This window comes from Nicotiana sylvestris, chromosome 4, assembly GCF_000393655.2.
Source record: "Nicotiana sylvestris chromosome 4, ASM39365v2, whole genome shotgun sequence".
Taxonomy (NCBI): Eukaryota; Viridiplantae; Streptophyta; class Magnoliopsida; order Solanales; family Solanaceae; genus Nicotiana; species Nicotiana sylvestris.
Window position 1 is genome coordinate 136,818,403 of NC_091060.1, and position 20,558 is coordinate 136,838,960.

The 20,558-nt window shown below is 37.0% G+C and overlaps 1 protein-coding gene and 1 long non-coding RNA gene across 3 annotated transcripts; both read right to left on the reverse strand.

The window, feature by feature from the left end:
* Positions 1–1,452: 1,452 nt before the first annotated feature.
* On the reverse strand, positions 1,453–3,234 carry LOC138890227 (uncharacterized). Its single transcript, XM_070173594.1, has 2 exons — positions 1,590–3,234; positions 1,453–1,493 (listed from the first exon to the last, which is right to left on the reverse strand). The coding sequence occupies exons 1-2, from the start codon at positions 3,232–3,234 to the stop codon at positions 1,453–1,455; spliced, it is 1,686 nt and encodes a 561-aa protein (XP_070029695.1).
* A 4,425-nt stretch (positions 3,235–7,659) lies between these two features.
* Positions 7,660–13,608, reverse strand: LOC104227430 (uncharacterized). 2 transcript variants are annotated; one of them, XR_711101.2, is made up of 4 exons: positions 13,481–13,605; positions 10,006–10,097; positions 8,458–8,788; positions 7,660–7,948 (listed from the first exon to the last, which is right to left on the reverse strand). It is a non-coding gene; the product is annotated as an uncharacterized lncRNA (long non-coding RNA). The 2 variants fall into 2 exon arrangements; XR_011406924.1 differs by lacking the exon at positions 7,660–7,948 and having other exon boundaries at positions 8,349–8,788; positions 13,481–13,608.
* Between the last annotated feature and the right edge of the window lie 6,950 nt (positions 13,609–20,558).

Consider the following 20,558-nt stretch of genomic DNA (forward strand, 5'->3'; position numbering starts at 1 on the left):
GTTTTCCCTAGATGTTCCTTCAATGTTTTGTTGCTGAGGAACAGGTTCATGGACAGGTTCCCTCGATGTTTGAGGATCATTTTCTCTTTGTTCAGTTCCCTCTGTAAGGTTCCCTTGGGTGGAAGGACCTGTTCCATCATATATTCCTTCTTCTGGTGCAGCTTTAGTCTAAGCTGTGGTTTCATTTAAGTTTGTTACCAGCCCAATTGCTTCATCATCCTGTTCCTGCTTCTTAGAAAGAATGTTAGTTTTATCAAAAACCACATGTACACTTTCTTCTACACACATAGTTCTTTTATTATAAATCTTATAAGCTTTACTATATGAAGAATATCCTAAGAATACTTCCTCATCACTTCTGGGATCAAACTTACTTAGGGAGTTTTTACCATTATTGTGCACAAAGCACTTGCATCCAAATGTCCTAAGATGAGATATATTTGGCGTTCTCCCTTTAAGTAACTCATAGGGAGTCTTCTCAACAAGAGGTTTAGTCATGCACCTATTTATGATGTAGGATGTAGTGTTCACAGCTTCTGCCCAGAAACTATGAGGCAGTTTACTAGAAAGAAGCATAGTCCTAGCCATTTCTTTCAACTACTCCATTCTTTTATGGAGTCCTAGGAGCAGAAAAATTATGATCTATGCCATGCTCCCACAAAATTTAGCATTTTCAAATCCAGTACCATGATCAAACCTAATTGATACAAGTTGATTACCTAGTTGTTTCTGAGTTTTTCTAACAAAAGAAGTGAACATGCCAAATGCTTCATCTTTAGATGTTAGAAACTATTTCCAAGTAAACCTAGAGTAATCATCAACAAGCACTATAACATATCTCTTACCACCTCTGCTCAATGTTCTCATTGGTCCACAAATATCCATATGGACCAGTTCCATCGTCCTGGTAGTGCTTACCATTTTCTTGCGTTTAAAAGAGGATATTACATGCTTCCCCCTTGCACAAGCCTCACAAAATTTATCTTCTTTGAACTTAATGTTACGCAGTCCTATCACCAAGTCCTCTGAGACTAGTTTGTTGAGTTGACTTAGAGTGACATGTCCAAGTTTCTTGTGCCAAAGGAGGGGATCATTATCGAATACACTTAAGCAAGTGAGTTCATTATCTGAAAGTGTGGATAGATCCAAAACATATATGTTGTTCACTCTTTTTCACTGCAAAACTATCTTATCAGTAGTAATATTAATCACAAAACATTTTGTATAGGTGAATGCTACCATGTTACCTCTATTACAAAATACACTTATTAGACTGTATTTCAGTCCATCTATCAAATAGACATTCTCAGTAGAGTGAGAATCAATCTTACATATCTTTCCAACCCCAATGATCTCACATTTCTTCCCATTTCCAAAGGAGACATTACTCCTTTAAGGTCCTCAAGTGAAAGGAACTGGTTCTTGCTTCCTGTCATATGCTTTGAGCAGCCACTATCCATGTACTATATTTGGCTGCTCCCCTTCACTTAAACCTGCAAAAGGAAATCATAGGTTAATCTTAGGAACCCAAACTAGTTTGGGTCCTTTTTTATAGGTAAAAGGATGAATCAAATTCTTTTTAGCCCAACTTGGTAACCTATTCTTCCCTTGAACAAACTCTTTATTCTTTTGACTTGCCTTTTCTTTTGCAGTGCATTCACTTTTATAGTGACCTGCTTTACCATAGTGTGTGCAAATTTTATTCTCAGGAAGTGTGAGGTACTTTCTTTTGGGATCCCACTTAGGTGCCAGGTTCCCAAAGCCAAGTCCTCTTCTGTTGCTACTATGAAGTTCTTGTAGCCATGAAAGTGCATTGGAGGACCTGTTCCATTTACAAGTTCTGTCTAGATCATGCTTGACCTTGGTTAGATCCTTCTTTAGGATTCTTACTTGCTTATCTCTTTTATACAACCCATCTTTCATTTTTCCTATATTTTCTTCTAGAGTAAGTTGTGCGATTAGCTGCCTTTTAACTGTTCCTATTTTCAGTTTTAAATTTTCATATCTCAGCTCTAGGATAGTTGAATCAAGTGTATGAACTTGGTTCTTCAACACAGTATTTTCACTAACCCTAAGTTCCAAGTTGTTGCATTTAGCCTTAAAAATCACACATTCTTTATACAAATGTTCTTTTTCATTGTTTACATCCTCAGATTCATCAATTAGTTCCACTAGTAACTTAGATAACCTTTCTTTAGACAACAATTTAATCTTATCTTTGAGATGAATTACACTTATGTCAGATTCTCCAATAGCCATAAGTGCTTGCTCATTCTCATCATCATCATCATCTGAGATTTCATCTGAACTTTCTCTCCAATCAGCAACCATAGCCTTGGTTGATCCTTTGTTGTTGCCTTTCTTAGGTTGAACCTGTTCCTTCTTCTTGTTTCTTCGTTCAGCTCTTTCCTTCTTCCATTTAATTTCCCATAAAGAGCAGTTCTTGATGTGGTGGTCAGTCTTTCCACACTTGTAGCAGCCATCATTGGTTTGTTTCTCAAGCGCTTTTGACTTTCTATAGCTTTCACTTCTTGAAGAACCTTTTCCTCTCCTCAGGTACTTCATGAAGTCCTTGGTGATCATAGCCATTTCATCATCTTCTAGATCAGAACCTTCAGTGATTCTGAGTGGCAAGCTCCTTTCCTTCTTAGGTACATCCATTTTCATGGTTTGTCTTCTAAGTTCATAGGCAGTGAGATTTCCAATTAATTCATCCAGTGGGAGAGTGGCAATATTCTTTGATTCCTGAATGGCAATGAATTTGCTCTCCCAAGTGATAGGCAAAACCCTAGTCAGTATCTTCTCGGCTCTATCTTCTTCATAAATAATCCTTCCAAGAGACTTTAGCTTATTTGTCAGTGTAGTGAACCTTGTGTACATCTCTTGAATAGTTTCTCCTTCCCTCATAGCAAAGTTCTCATATTGAGAATACAGTAGAGTTCCTCTGGATCTCTTCACCTGAGGTGTTCCTTCATGAGCCACTTGCAATGTGTCCCAAATTTGCTTAGCAATGGTACAACTTTGGATTCTGCTATACTCATCTGGACCAAGTCCACAGACAAGCCATTTCTTGGCTTTAACATTCTTTTCCCATTTCTTCAAGTCCTCAGCAGTGTAATCCGCTCTTGTCTTTGGCACATCTACTCCTTCAACATTTTTCTTTAAGGTAGCTAGTGGACCATCGGTGACAATATCCCATAGCTCATAGTCATTTCCTATAATGTGATCTCTCATCCTGTTTTTTCACCAAGAGTAGTACTGGCCATTAAAGAGTGGTGGTCTAGCAGTAGATTGCCCTTCCCAATTTTCAGGTGGTGCACTCATGTTGATCTTCTCCTAAGTTGTAAGCCTCTTCAAGGAGAACCTGCTCTGATACCAATTGATGTTTTATACTTCAAATGCCACACAAGGGAGGGGGGATTTATGTGGTGTCCAATTTTTTGCGTGCACAGATTATATGAGGACATGGTTCTTCTATGTGTTCCTTGTACTACTATTACAAAAATAATAAATGCGAAAAGTAAAGAACACAACTATTTTACGTGAAAAACATCCGGATCAAAAGATGAAAAAATCACGACATACTACTCAGTAGGATTTTCTCCAACAATTCACTAAATCACTAAGCCAAACAACATTTACAAAATTCTTTGTAAACCTAAGGATTACCTCTAATCTCGTTGTGGCAACAATTCTCTAACTGTTGCGACAACTTCAAATAAACTCTAACTTGAATACTTAGAGTACCTAATACAATTGCTTCTAGATAAAGCTGAAAGGTACAATTTGAAAACACCCGCTACAATGAAACTAGAATAAAAGACAGACACTTGGAACTGGTTCTTCTATCTAGTTTATGTAGCTTTAGGTTCGCACACTTGAATCACACAAGAATTGCTTGCAAAATAACTTGCTATTTTGCTCTCAACTTATGTTTAACTTCAGCGTTTGTAAGTACCTGTAAAATAAGAACATCCTGCAATTTATAGAGTTAGTAGAATAGAAAATAACTAGAGTTCCAATGCTATACTCTTCCATGGTGGAAGAGTTCTAGTTATCTTTAACTTCTAACCCTTCTCTTATCTTGGATAAGTTCTCTTTAAGTAAGGAGTCCTTCTTCTTATCAATTATGCAACCTTTTTGATCAGGAGATATCAGATATAACAACTTAAACTTATCTCTTTCACGTGCATCTCTTATACTCGAATTTGTCCGTGTCTGTGTACACTATGTATGAACCTTGTTCATGCTTGAGTTCCTTTGTCAATCATCAAAACAAACTCCGTTTGGGCCAACATTATGTCAACAAGTTATTGCTCTAGAAGGCCTATTAGTATGCTCAACCTAACACTTTTTAAGTTTACCACCTTTTTACTTGATTTGCGACTAGGGCATTGTTAACTTTATATGTGCTATTTTTACATTATGCTCCTTTACAATATATAATTTTTAAAAAATGGCCTTTTTAGATCTCTTATGTGTAAAAGACAAATCTCTTATGGGTAAAAGTAAATTTTTCATGTGTAAAAAAAGAGATAGATCATAAAACTAAAAATAAATTTGTAAAGAGCCACAAAACCAATGACTACTTTATCTAGAGCCAATTCCAGCTGCAGGAATTAGGAAGAGCAGTTTTATAGTTGTTTGGCCAAGCTTCTAAAATTATCTTATTTTAGAAAGTATTTTTTTAAAACATATTTTTAAAATATTCTTTTTTGGTGAGAAACAGTTTTTGTTTGACTAAGTAATTTGAAAAACACTTTTGAGCAACAATTAGTGTTTGGCCAAGTTTTTAAAAAGTGCTTCTAAGTGTATTTTTCTCAAAAGTGCTTTTCAAAAATGTGCTTTTGAGAAGAAACTATTTTTTTCTGCCTCTTAGAAACTGTTTTTGCTTCTATTCAAAAGCATTTTTTTCTCCTTTAAGAAGTTTGGCCAAACACTTTAATCTTTGGGAAAATAATAACTTTGGCCAAAAAAAATAAATTGATCAAACTGGCTATTAGCATTGAAACTTGAAAAATTAAAAGCTCAATTTGTAATTCCATTTGCATTGGACATAGGAGGGACGACCAATTTCCCTTTTTATTTTAACAGCAAATATTTGAGAGGGAATTCTACCACACTTTCCAAGTTCTGCAAGTAGGAACTTTTGAGATGACTAGTCTCAAATAGAACCTGGAAACTTGGCTGGTATATATTACCAAGTTAAATCAATTGAATTGACACAGAATGGTGCCATGTTATGTATAGGAAAATCATTCCATAAAGATAAGTGCCACTGATTGTTCAAAGAAAAAACCTCATGTCACACCACACTTAGTTCATATTATGTTGATTCATGACTACTTAGCTAACTCTTTGCAGGTCCAATCAAGTGTTTTATTCTGGTCTAGCTATATTCTTAGGTACCAACTATACCTCCAAATTTATGTAAGGGCCAGAATTTCATGCTCCTCCTTTTATGACATCTGTGAAAGAAATCATGAATTCCTCTAGTTAATTAATGGGTTGCAGTTTGTAACTTTTGGTGGGGTAGGAAGAGGGGGTAGGTTTTCCTCAAAGGCAGATTGGGTAAGCCGATAATTGTTTTTGACTCGAACTATATATATTAAAACACCAAAGAACTTAAACTATATAGATACAATAAGATTACACTCGTTCTAAACTCATCGACTCGAAATCCTGGATCCGTCTCGGGGTTTCCTTATAAATGGAACTCTTAATTTCCTTCTTAGTTGGTGCCTATGTGTAGATTGGTTGGATTAGATCAATCTGTAATAAAAGTTCGTATTTTTAATGTTTGTTTTCAATCTTTTAGGAGTCGTCAATATCATTCAGCTTATTCACTACTCTACGAATGGTTCAAGATTAAGTGATGTTGAAATAACGTTGGTCAATGCAAGGGATGGTGTCCTAGAACATCAGTCCAATTCTCTTTCCAATAAAGAAAAAGAAGAAAAAAGAAGAAAAAGTTTAAATCAAACAGCTTCACCCACTACTGAAATGATAAACACAAAGCACAGCCTCTAAAAATTCATTGATGATCTAAAGCTTTGAGCAAGATGATGCATTGATTTTGAGTGAGAACAGGAGGGAATCTGCTAATCATTTCAACTTTAGAACTCAAAAAGAAAGTAACGAGAAACTCCTCCCTCCCCCCAACCTTCCTTTTATTACTTGTCATTTTCTGATGGATAATGTATGGTGCAGAGTCAAAGGCGCTAGCAGAATTTAAGGTCTATGGATCGGGAGTTTAGTGTAAAAATAGCACGGGGTAGCCAGTTTTCGGACTGGTCATTTAAAAATAGCCGGCGTTTGCAAAGCTATTGAAAAATAACCACTATTTTGCTGCAATACGAAAAGTTCCAGCATAATATACTGGAGATCGGTGCACCTGTGTATAATATGCTGGAACTCCAACACGGTGAAAGTTCCAGCATAATATACTGGAGAATGGAGCATTTGTGCATGAACTTCCAGCATATTATGCTGGACTGATATAAAATCCGAAAAATACTCCAGTATATTATGCTGGAGTATATTCCGGATTTTGAACAATTTTTCGTTCAGATTTATCTTTATATGAAAAGTGGCTAAGTTTCGATTACTTTTGAAACTGTGGCTATTTTTGAATGACCACTTGTAAATCTGGCTATTTTTGAATTTCTCCTGAGTTTAGTCCGTTTAAGTTGTTGAGTTCTAAATTAATAATTTGTACATATTTAATAAATTTTTAAAATACAAGATTTAGACTAACGTTGCTAGATTCAGCCGAACCCTTATCCCGCATGCTAGCTCTGCGTCTGAGTGCAGTGGCTTTGAATTTCAATTCAAATACAAGAAAATACCCTGAAAAATCTTCAGATGTCTCTTTTTTCCTCTTTTTTTTTTTTTTTTTTTTTAACTGTAAAAGTTTAAATACTTGTGATTGAAAATGAAAAACCTATCCTCTTGAAAGAAAGTGGTCTGGTCACTCTCCATCAGGATGGCCTATCAGAGAAAGGAAAGAAAAGCATCAAAGTTTTGAGCTTCAAGTGGTCAAAAAAGCATTGAAAAAGAAATTCCTCAAGTATTTTCGTTGTGGTCCCAATTTGGCCAGGATCAGCCTCAAAAACTTTTAAGTTTCAACTGACTGCAATTTGTACAAATATATAACAGTAATCAACAAGAATCTATAAAAGAAACACACCCAGAATTCTTAGGCTAGGTTCTACCTAGTTGAAATGATGTTAAGCGTAGCCAGAATCTTGATCAAAATATATGCAAGGCTTTGCTTTCAAGTTTTCTATATGTACCATATTCTTGAATAAAAATGTCTAATCATCAAGTCAAACTTTAGTTAGTGCACATCTGTAGAAACTAGAATATAGAGTCATTACTTAGAAATGGAACAAACTTGTCATATCCCTCCTAAGCCATTCATCCACTCAAACCAACCAAAGAAGAAATGATTTAAGTACAACAAAAGCAAACATAATAGCAAGTCTATAGCATCCACATGGGGCAATAACTAAAAGATTTAATCCAAGAAAGAATTGAGAAAATTCATTATATTCAGACCTGTAAACCATGTCCAAGCAACATTATGCAAATCAATAATTTGCTTTTCAGTAAAACATGATTGAAATAAGCATCAGAGTTAATGACGACAGGCTGATGTTGGAGACTCCAAAGCATACTACATAATCAGGTTACTTACAAGGAGCAATAGTCATTAAGCATTTGAATATTTTCTTGACAAACTGTCTGCATATTCAGAGACTTACATGACTTGAATTTCAAACAGCGAAAAAAGGACTTATCTAACTCAAATTATGAAGTGAATAGAACAAAATATTTACCCTACGAATTCCAGGTCGTCTTCTCTCCGCTGAGATGTCTAGTGTCTTCCACATACAAGATGATGAGATACTATGTAAGCTGAGGAAAGATTGCCTGCAACTCCCCCCTTCAAATACATCAGACAACATAAATCTTGAGCGCCACTCTGTTGAATTTAGCATCTATATTCTTGTTCTTTTATTGTACATGAGAGTTCACCCATAACATGGAGATGCAAATAAAACTTTAGGATGATTATGTTGTTTCAATCACCATTCACCATACACAAATTAACAAGTAGATAAATAAACTAAAGATTTAAACATCACCATGCTTTGAGCATGCACTATTTCAGGAATGTTGATTTTAGTTAACAGTTGACATGTATTCACAAAGGTTGTCGCAGTCTTTTTTGCGAATTTAGGAGCAAATGCTATGCCACAATGAGTACTAATAAACTTCTGTCCTACATAGGCCAATGTAGACACGTAAATATACCTATGTATGCACAATAAGCACAAACGGGATTTTGAAAAACAACACAACTTTACACCAATCACCATAATATACATGTCTTTACAAATAGTAGAAGTCCAAGTCATAAAAGAAAAGGATAGTCGACGTTATATTCATTACCAAATGCCGACAATACTAGTCAGGACGTTACTTGATTCATTCTCCCACTTGCAATTTGGCAGTCTCCTCAAGAAATGACATAATCTGTGAAACGTGTAGAATTTAATAGGACACGCACCCAATCAGTAGGCACACGTAGAAACCAAATCTTCAACAAGGCTGAGAGTTCCACTTTGTGGGGATTCTTAACTAGAGCAATTATTCAAGAATTTCATGAGGCTTTTTAAGAAAGAAAGAACTGTATAAAGCCAGCGGTAGATGTTCATAAATAAATAAAAACAGTCTCCAAGGCTGAGATGTTCAAACGGATGCTTAGGTCTATGAGATGAGCCTGAAATAATGCAACAATGAATAGATCAGCTTAGCAACAACAACAACCCAGTAAAATCCCACAAGTGGGATCTAGGGAGGATAGAGTGTACACATACCTTACCCCTACCCCAAGGGGTAGAGAGGCTGTGCAACTAACTTAATTTGAATCCTCTCTTAAAAATATTTAACGTAAAAGAATTTCATGGAGATATTGCTCAACTACGGACTAACGAGATCCACAACCAACTTAATGTGGATTGTTTGATCGATGTCCCGGTGTATTTAGGGTCTGATTCAGGTGAAAGATAAGATATTCCAGATATGAGTGACTTTTTTCTTTGACTATTTTTCAGATTTTGTACATTTATGTAAAGCTTATGCTTAGTGAATTCAGGTTGATACCCTACTTCGCCTTTGTTTCTCCAAAGTTTTCATTAGTTAATACTGTTTGATTCAATAAATAATACATATGCACCAAAATCCGAACTTCTCGCAAATATTTTAAAAAATGATAAGCATAAGAATAAATTTTCTAAAATTAATCACCTGATTTTCTTTAAGAGAAACACGAAATATATATTAATCCCGCTTCTGCAATTACCTTAAATTAAATTGAAAAAATCACAATGTGGTATATTGTTGATGCACAATATTAACAATATGGAGGTGAAACCCGAGTAACAAAATGAGTAATCATCAGTGTGCAATTAGCATTCAAATAATTGCTAAGTGGCTCTAAGACCTTCCCTGCACTTTGCAACCCCATCTTTAACTACCCTTAACCTTTGCATGCAATTCTGCCCCAAATTATTATTGCACATGTTGCGGTACCATTTATGAACCACGGGAAAGGCAGAGAATAACAGTTTTCAAGGCAAATGGCAAGGTTGCAAGAAGTAGGGAGCAAAGTTCAGGAGTACATAAGGGGTTACAAGGTCTGAAGAAGGATTATCAAGGATATGAGGGATAGACAAAAGAAGAAGGGGATGGAAGACTCTGTAAATTATGGGGTTGTTAAAGATTGGTCAATTATATTACTGAAAGAACCAGGGAAATTGAAATCAAGCAATAACTTGAGGAGCAAAAGCAAGTTGTCCTACTGAAAAATCTCTTATCAACACCTAAAATTCTACCATCTCAACTTGATCTTGTATTTAAAATTTATTTCTAATTCCTTTTCTAACTGGCTTCATATCATAAAGAATAATCATTTAAAGGATGGACAACCGTACATACTTGTTAAGTTGTTATGTGCTCGACTTGTATTTTTCAAAATCGTGAATTTTCATTTGTGCTGAGACTCCTGAAGCGCACTTTTAAAGCTACATCTGCATTAAAAGGCAAATGTGCTTAACCGAACCAATGTTGGCAGACCACTTAAGATACAAGTAGAATTGAACCACCAAGGACTGAGATGTTTTATATCTGCACTAATATTTGACCAAGCAAGACGTCATAATATTGTAAGAGACCACAAGAGGAGGAAAGCAAGCATGCATAAATGGAGGACTAAGAAGACAATTTGCATTTGGCAAAATACTCACTCTAGTCATACAAAATTTAGGAGTACACATATAGCCACATTTTGCGTAAAAGTTTGATAAAATTACCAATGAAAGGTTACATACATGTTCATGAGATCAACAAACTGAGATATATGAAACCAGAAACCTAGTGGGAAGAATTCCGGAGCCAAGTGGACATGGGTTGGACCGACACTCTAAACTTGGTTAGTTTATGCAATCAAGGAAAGCAATGGATACTTTAGAAAGTGAAATATAGGTACAGAAGAGTTCTTTTTCTAGACCAAATCGGCCCAGATTATGAGCCCAGTTTGATTGTAGTAACTCGAAATCAGACAGTTTAGCATTTGTCACGGTGTTGGCAAACATATTCGAACAAAACGAAGTAAATGTAGACACTAAAATTTGCCCATTGAGCAGAGTAGGAGCCAAAAACTTTTCCTGCTGTCGATTTAGAATAACATGCATCGCATGGATAAACTAAGGACAAAGAACAAATGCCTTAGAATTATAGTTATAAAATAGTCGACTCAGTAGATGCACTGCTTGATGTGCATGCTGTACTCACTGTCACAAAAGATTAACTGATGGAAGCCTTTTCTGTAGGAACTTAATGCAGCAGAAACTGTTGAAATTGAAACTGGGCTATTAGAATCATATGCACAAAATGGGAATATGGACATGCAAGAAAACATGCAAACACTTTAGCGACTTCCAATACGTAAGAGGCCCCAACCTTACGGTATATTGATTTGGCAAGGAATTTCTGTATTGTATTGACTGAACTACTCGCTTTGTCCAAATACTCAACTGCTAGCCTTTTCTCCCTTCAAAAATACGTCTGTATATATGTAAGCATTTGTCTTTTGTTCCTTGTAAAGTTTTGGTACACCATTGAGGTTCTAGTTAGTAAAGATGGTTGTATGTCTTTCATAGAGAACCATGTTTTGGACAGGTTCTCTACTTTTTGTATACCACTTCTACACCTAGGGATTTCCTACTATATTGATACAATTATTATCTTATTGTGATTTATAAAATAAAAACAACAACATGCAGCTCAACTTCTAGTTCTGAAATTACATGCTTGCAAGGAGACCTACTAGTCAATATGAACTACAATTCAAAACGCCATAATCTTGCAGCTCGGCCAAAGCAGGAGTTACTTATATTGTGTGAGAAATTGGGAACTAGTGATAGAAGACATTGCAACAAGCATCAAGTAGCAAGAAAAAAATCTAGTCCATCAAAGAGAAAGTGGCCCGTATATTACTGCTTACGGAGAATTTAAACAGTAATATCATAATAATCCTCATCTTCACTGTGAAGCATTTAATCTTGTATCATAGGATTACGAGGCTTATTTTGCACAATGTTGAGCTCACAATCCAATTGTCCTAGAGTCTACATTCACGTATCCATGAAAAGCATGAGACCATTTTCAGTTAACACAGGAAATTGCCAGATGGTACAGAAGAAGTGTCGCACATGTGTTGCAGAAGCCAATGGGCATAGGCTTGCAAATATGGAGTGATTCGCCACGGGAAGGTTAAAATTATGTAATGATTGCTAGCTTAAAATTAGTAGTATATTATCATGCAAATTTGGGCAGCTAGTTATAACTTGAAGGGTTTCAGCAATGTAAAAGTTTTACTAAAAAGTAAGCAGGAATTTCAGAAGATCATTAGTCTAAGAGCTGTATTGACGGCTGGGCAAGGTAAAAAAACAATTATGCCTCACTCGTACACTAGCTTAGGTCGGCCATATGAATCCTCTATATCCATTAAGCTAAGAGGGATTCTGAACAGTCCACATATGATAGCAAAAAGTCGTTGTGGCCCTCATTGAGCAAAATCACCATACCTAGCCTTGAAGTCTCTGAAGGATTACCATTCGCTGCATTTGTTTTGCTAGAGCTTCTAGTGGCAAAACTTGCCTTTGTTATGGGGGGAGTACTTGTTTTCCTTTCTACTTGTGATAGAGATGAGCTCGTCAAAGCAACATGTATTCCAAGGTTTGTGCTTGTCATTGATGTCGCTTCAGTAAACATCATTACCCGCACTAGTGTTGCTAGTACATATGGGACTGCTGGTTTCTTTTTTATTGAGGACGGGAATATTGTTATGAATTAGCCCCAACCCAATATTGGGCTGAAAAGAGCTATTGGGGCGAGAAGAAGCCAGAGGACAAGAAGACCTTTAAAAAAGTGAATTTGGGATCCAGGCCCAAGAGGTGCTGTCAGGAATCGGTTAAAAGGGACTAGCAGTTAGCAAGGAGGTTATGCGAATTGTTGTGAGGAATTCCCCTCTCCTGGTCTCTCTCTCCCTCGTCCATTTCTCTCTATAGCTTTGTCTCCTTATCTCCTTTCTTTCTGTTACTATTTCCTTAGTTTATGACTATATACTTTGCATTTCCATTATAATTATGCATCTTTCCCCTGTAGGTGTTGAGTTTGTTGAGTTCATAACACGTTTTGATCCATTTCATTTCTACCACTCAATTATTGGTCATTTAGGACAAAATAGAGATTCTCTAAATCTTACACCTATCGCCACACTGTCATACAATCTTCAAACAAACTTAAAAGACTCCTATCAATTATTGGATCTAATACATGTGATTGATAGTCTACCTCAATCATCATGGTGTCACACCTAAGCTTAGTCCAATTAAAAATATCTATTACGCATTAGCCTTAAGGTCTAGACGAATTCTTTTATAACTTTCCTCTTCAAAACTCAAAGTCCATTTGTCCACCAGAACCAAATTTGAACAAAACCAGAGCACATGATCTATACAGAAGACTCTAAGAGGTCGTTTGGTACGATGGACTAGCAAAAATAATCCTGGAATTAAAAATTTAGTACCGCCTTATCACTTGCTTGTCTATTAATACTCGAATAAGTTATCTCGAGATTAAAATTAACATTGCGATAACTTAGACCTGTCAGATGTTGGAAGCAGTAAACAACAACAAGAACTAATCCCAGCATAACTTGTCTTCAAACCAAAAGACCTCTAAGTCCTCTAAACAAATAAAGCTACTCCTCTCCAAAACCACACGAACACACATACATACACAGAGAAACGGGCACAACCTCCTATTTGTTCGTTTCACCTAAGTTGCTAACGCTTGTGGAATACAAACCCATAAGAAAACGCTTGAAATAAAGGAAATTAGAAAGTACCTTGAGCCATAGTGCCACAGCCCAGCGGCACTGGAACCGGGTTCAAGCTTACAGTGGCGAAAGTGTAGGTGCTGCTGCTTTTTTCTTATTTTCCTTTTTTATTTTTTTTTTCTTTTGGCTGAATTGCGAAAGAGTACTTTAATAATAGAACTAACAATTAATAGCCCATTTGGCCAAGATGCAAAAATCAATTTATTCTAAGAAGTGTCTTTTTAAAAGTACTTTTCTCCTAAGTACTTTTGGTGAGAAGTAATTTGTGTTTGGCTAATTAATTTGAAAAGTATTTATGAGCAGCAATTAGTGTTTGATCAAACTTTTAAAAACTACTTTTAAGTGTATTTTTCTTAAAAATACTTCTGGAGAGAAGTTACTTTTTTCTGCTTATTCAAAACTGCTTCTGCTTCTCCTCAAAAATATTTTTCCTTCTAAAAGCTTGGCCAAACACTCCAACTTTGAAAAACAGCGAAAAAAAGTATTTCTAAAACTAAAGAAAGCTTGTCAAACAGGCTATAAGCTTTCATTCTTTTAAGCAACTTATTAATAAGTTGTTACCCGATGGTTGGAATGAAAATCCAAAGCAACCCACTGCCTAGTTATTCCTTTTGAACATGGTTGGACCAAAAGTCCTCTTCCTTTGCATGATTCTTTAAAGTTTCAAATTATTTTAGCTTGAATATGGACGAATATAGAGAAATAATTTAAAAAGAAATGTGAATATTCAAATTTAAGTAGAACTCATTATTAATAATTAAAAAATGATGTATTTGCCTCAAAATGTTAGACGAATCACACTTGTAATATCTTTACAAAAAGTCAGAACGTATTATTTTTAGTTTTAAGGTACAAACCAAATTGGATAGATCAACCTTGTATGAGTCAAAAATTATCTCTAAAATACTCGAGCTATAATAGTATTGGTAAGGCATATGGAGGCCGCCATATGTCACCTATGTGACTCTAATAGACCTGCCCAAGGACGAGGTGGTTCAAGAAACAACAAAGGTCGCGGTTCAAAAGTCATCAAAGATCAAGGTCGAGGTGGAACATCCTTGGCAGAGTTATAACAACTAGTTTCAAGATAGAATATTAAAGTGAATATTCTAGTGGACATTGAAGTGAATATTCTGCACCTGTACTATTAGGGTTTTCTAGGAACTTGTTTCCCATAAATAGAAAGAGACACAATGATATAGGATATGAGACATTCATTTGTAAAAAAACACATTGACTTTGTAGAGAGAATGTGGTCCTATTACAAACATACAAAAACAAGTTTTTTATTAAGATTCTTGTCTTGCATTTATGCCAGATCCAAGAATAACTGAAGTATTCAAAGAAGACTGGATTCTCTCTCTAAGATGTTACTCTCGCCCCTCTCTAAATTCTTTCCCTGCTTTCCAACCTTGCAACACACAATTCTTCATCTATCAATCAATACCCTCAGCATCTGATACCTTATCATCCCCAATCCTCAAATGGACCCACCAAATCAAAACACCATGCAAATCGATAAACCAAATTTCCAATCCCCACCTAAATCTTTCCTGCAAACTCTCACCTCCACTTCAACTTCACAACTCCCTACCAACATTCTGGATACTCAACCAATAACAAACTTAGTTGATTTAACTGCTGAAACTTCAAACGATGGCTATCTAGATAATTTCATCCCTCTGACCACCAAAGACAAAGCTAGACTTTACACCCCCTGGCAATATTCCATCATCATAAAGGTGTTTGGCAAAATGGTTGGCCACCAACTATTAAAAACTAAACTCACACACTTATGGAACCCCACAGAAGAAATTCACCTAATTGACTTGGGCTCTAACTTCTTCCTTATCAAATTCCATTATGAAACCAATATGTGTACGGCTCTACATGAGGGGCCATGGTTCATACTCAACCATTTCTTATCCGTTCGTCGTTGGGAACCCGAGTTTATTGCCTCAGCAGCACAGCTAACTTATGCTACTTTATGGGTGAGACTACCGGAACTTCCCACGGAGTTTTACGATTTTAAAATTTTAAAAAAGGCGGGCAACAAGATTGGCCAACTCTTAAAAGTTGATACATGTACCACTACCACCACACGAGGCCGGTATGCACGAATATGCATAGAGGTACTATTGGAAAAGCCTCTCAAAACCCATATCCATATTGGCTCACACAAGCAGGTACTACTATATGAAAGCCTAAATCTGCTTTGTACAAAGTGTGGCAGATTTGGCCATGCAAGTTGGAATTGTCAGTTTTCACCAACACCACCTCTAAACTCCCTACCAGGCAATCCTGTAACCAAGCAATGTTCCATCCCCACAAATACTACTCTTGACTCCGAATGGAAAATTATCACCTTCCCTAAAAAAATAACTACCAATAACAGGCGAAATCAACCACGCAAAATCCAACCACAAGCTTACCATCTACAGGCAACTGCTCAACACCATCAACAGAGGACAGGAAAGTCGGTGGCCACCACAGAGCAACATGCAAGTACAAGTAAGGTCACTAACCCTAATTCTATTCGTGCATGGGCCAATACTAGCAAGCACCTTTTGTTAACCACTAACCCCTTCGGCACGTTAGACCAAATCGACCCTATGGAATCACCAACCCACTGTCCCAATATTGGGCATTCTACACTAATTCCTACTAGACCTCCAAGCCCAGACCTGCCACATAATAACACATCAGCAAACCCAAAAAATGCGGTCACTCAGCCCACTCCAGACCAACCTCTATTACACAATACCTCTCCTAAAAATATCTCACCAACTATAATAAGCCCAACTAACATGATTATAGAGCCCATTCCATTAGCTGCACTAAATAATAATAAAAACTCCCTAATTATTACAGACCTAATCGAGACTCAACCTCTATCCCAACCCTCTCATATAGCTAGTATAGCTGGCACAAATACTACTTCAAGGAACCTTACAAATGACACATCACCTTCTCTTTCTAACAATTTATACCCAAAATTTATAGTAGCCCACTTAGGAGCTGTCTCCTTGCATGATACCCCTCAACGGCCAATCACCAACCTTCCTTCTCCAAATACACGCAAAAGCTCTGCCCCTTCCATGACAGACAATGATTTGCACCCATGTGTATTACAACTCTCCATGGCTAACCCTATGCCTACTATACTACCAGATATCCATACCACAACCTCTCATACATCCTCCACCATAACTCTAACCATCACTTGCCCCACTCTACCCAGCGAACATATAACTCCAACCCCTTTACTAACTCAAAATGCAATGACCCTAGCTAACCAACTTTAGAGAGGTCAACCAAACCAACAACTAATTCTTCCATTTCCCATGATTGATCATGAGCGGACCACCTCACCCCAACCCTATAACACCATTGATATACACATCCCAATCATCACCACTGGAATACCCTCTCCAGTCTTGGTTGGAAATGGGGCTGCAGGGCTATGACCTAATATTCACCATGGAACTCAACAACTAGGAAATTATTCTCCTAGTCCAGAATCTATCTCACTTAGCGGAGATTGTCACAGAGGGCATGAGACTAGGGATGGAAGCAGTTGCACAGAACTACTGGCCCAATCTCCATACTCCTCTGATGGTGGACCACACACTGCCCTCATCGTCCAACAACTCACCATGGGCCAATCCCCCCACTCCTCCATTATACAGCTTCAACCAAGTAATGAGCCTCCTTCCCTTCTATCCATAACACCACACGGGGTTGATATATGTCCTATGGTTCCAGCACATGAACTCCTTTCCACCACCACACATACTCATATCCCCGTCCAGCACCCAGGACCCTTTATCACCACCCATGAGTCCACCAACCATACCATCTCCATCGCCCAACGCACTAGGAGAACAAACAAGGCTAGAATTAGCATAAATAATGGAGGAATCGAGAAAAACCAGGACGGAGTTCATATGGCTAAAGGGGTTCTATCTATACATTGTCAAGGAGCAGTATGCAAAAAAGTTCATACTCAAATGCCCACCAGAGCTACATTGTTTTGTTTTCTAATGGTCAATTTCAGCCTTCTAAATTGGAACTTGCAGAAAGGCTGAGATGCAATATCAATCTCAGACCACATCCAAATCCACAGGAAGAGAAATATTCCATGGTAATATTTCCCACTCTGAGGCAGATGACTTCAACTCGAACCCCATTGGGAGTGCCGAGTGACTATGCTAATTTAGATACCAATCTATTATGAATCTAATCGTCTGGAATTGTAAAGGTTCTAACAACGGGGAATTTAGAAGGCAATTTAGGTCAATATTGGATAACTATAGGCCAGTCCTAGTAGTCCTTTTAGAGACCCATATGCATGGCTATACTATCTTAAAATTGACTTCAATTTCTCACATTTGGCACAAATGGAAGCCCAAGATATGTCTGGTGGTATGGTATTACTATGACATGCTAAACTTGTTACGGTCGAAGATGTTACTATGACAACACAAGAAGTGCATTGCATGGTCCAGGTATGGCCTAATCCCCTCAACTGGTTATTTTCATCCATATATGCCAATAACTCCACTGTCTCATGTAGCAATCTTTGGTAAAATTTAAAATGCATGCATGATTCTTTTACATACCCTTGGTTAGTAGGGGGACTTTAATGAGGTAGCTAGGGCTACTGAAAAATTTGGGGGTAACCCTATTAATAACACTGGGATTGATGCCTTTGTAAACTGCCTCAACTATTGTCATCTAGTCGACTTAGGTTTTAAGGTAGTCGATTTACTTGGACAAATAAAAGACATTTAGGTCACACTATACTAGAAAGATTAGATTAGATTACTAGCCAACTATGAGTGGCTTAATTTATTTCCTGAAGCAATAGTACAACACTTTCCGCGAACTTACTCTGACCATTGCCCGTTACTAGTAGCACCACAACCTCAAAATATACCTAGGAATCACATATTTAGATTTGAAAAAATGTGGACAACACACCCCACTTTTACCTCTATTGTCAGCCAATTATGGTACAATGCCTCCTCCATAATGGAAGCTACTTCTAATTTTCAGCAAAATGTGTCATACTGGAACAAGGAAACGTTTGGAAACCTCTTCAAAAAAAAAAGCATAACCTATTCTCCAGAATTAATGGCATTCAAGCATTAATACACTATCCTACCAGTATATTCCTTCAAATTCTTGAGATTAAACTGAACCAAGAATTTAGTTGTATTCTAAAGCAAGAGGAAGATTTTTGGAAACTCAAATCAAGAATTAACTGGTTAAATGAAGGCAATTCAAACACAAATTTTCTCCATATGTCTACCTTACAAAGGCGTAGGCATAATCGTATCAATGCTTTAAAAGATAATGTAGGAAATTGGATTCTTGATCCAAGCCAAATACAACACAAAATATTCAATTATTACCAAAAAATGTTTCACACTCAACATCAGTTTACTACCGGACAACATTTTGAATCAACAATGACCAATTGCTTAACAACTGCTGGCAAAAATCATTTGGCGCAACCTCTAACTTTGGTTGAAATAAAGCAAGCCCTATTCTCCTTTCAACCTTACAAGGCTCCGGGTCCAGATGGCTTACACCCGTATTTCTTCCAAAAATTTTGGAACGATGTCAATCACTCCGTCACAACCTGTTGTCATAACACTTTCAAATACGGCCCAATTCCCTAGGAAGTTAACATGACATACTTGTGCCTAATCCCTAAAGCCAAAATTCCTTCATCCATCAATCAGTACCGCCCTATTAGTCTTTGTAATACGGTGTACAAATTAATTTCCAAAATTATTGTAAATCGTATAAAGCCATATCTCACAAAAAAAATAGGATCCACGCAGTCCAGTTTCCAACAAGGGAAACGAGCATCTGACAATGCCATAATAGTGCAAGAAGTCCTCACACACCTGAAAAGAAAGAAAACAGGTAAAATAGGACATATGCTTCTAAAACTAGATCTTGAAAAGCTTTTGACAAGCTTGAATGGTCCTTCATAAAGGACACACTCCATTATTTCAATTTTCCAAATAAACTCATATCCCTTATAGTGTCGTGCATTATGACCTCATCGATATCTATATTAATCAGCGGATTGCGCACTCAGTTTTTAAACCCTCTAGGGGCATAAGACAAGGGGACCCACTATCCCCATACATCTTCATTATGTGCCTGGAACGATTATCCGGGAATATCTTCAACTCAGTAGATTACCTACTATGGAAACCAATACAAATACAAATATCACATTTTTTTTACTGATGACATCATTCTATTGTCGAAAGTAACTCCTACAAGCTACAACACTATAATTGACTCCCTTAATAACTTTACCAATCTATCAGGACAAACTATAAACTTCCAAAAATCAAAAAATTTCTCCTCAAGGAATTGCACCACTCAAGCGAAAAACACTGTTCTGAATTGTTTTAATACGAGGGAAGGTAACCACTTTGAAAAATATTTGGTCTTTCCCATGTTTCATACGCGGCCCACTAAGTCAGACTTTCAATTCCTCCTGAATAATTTCAAAGCTAAACTTGCAGGATGGAAAACTAGGTTTCTATCCCTCCAAGGTAGAATAACTCTAATTAAATCAACCATATCTACCTTACCTAACCACATCATGCAATACATCTTAATTTCCAAAAACATCACCAACAAAATGGAGCAATACATGCATAACTTCCTTTGGTGTACTACCAAACAAAAAAGAAAACTCCACCTACTCAGTTGGAAGAAGGTTACCACTCCAAAGATGTTGGGAGGACTTGGTATTCAGAGACTTCATCTAAAAAATAATGCCCTACTAGCAGGACTAGCCCGACGCCTATTCCACTCAACAAATCAACAATGGGCCAACAACCTCATCCATAAATACAAATACACAAGCACATGGGGCAATTCTTCAGCCACATGGCAAAACATCGTACTGGGATGGCATTTATGCCAGCTTGGTATCCAATGGCAACTGGGGTCCAACTCAAATCTCAACTTCTGGAATACTACTTGGCTTGCACCTAATACATCCCTTCGCTCTCTAATACATGACCCCATTCCGCTTAACCACATTCACAAT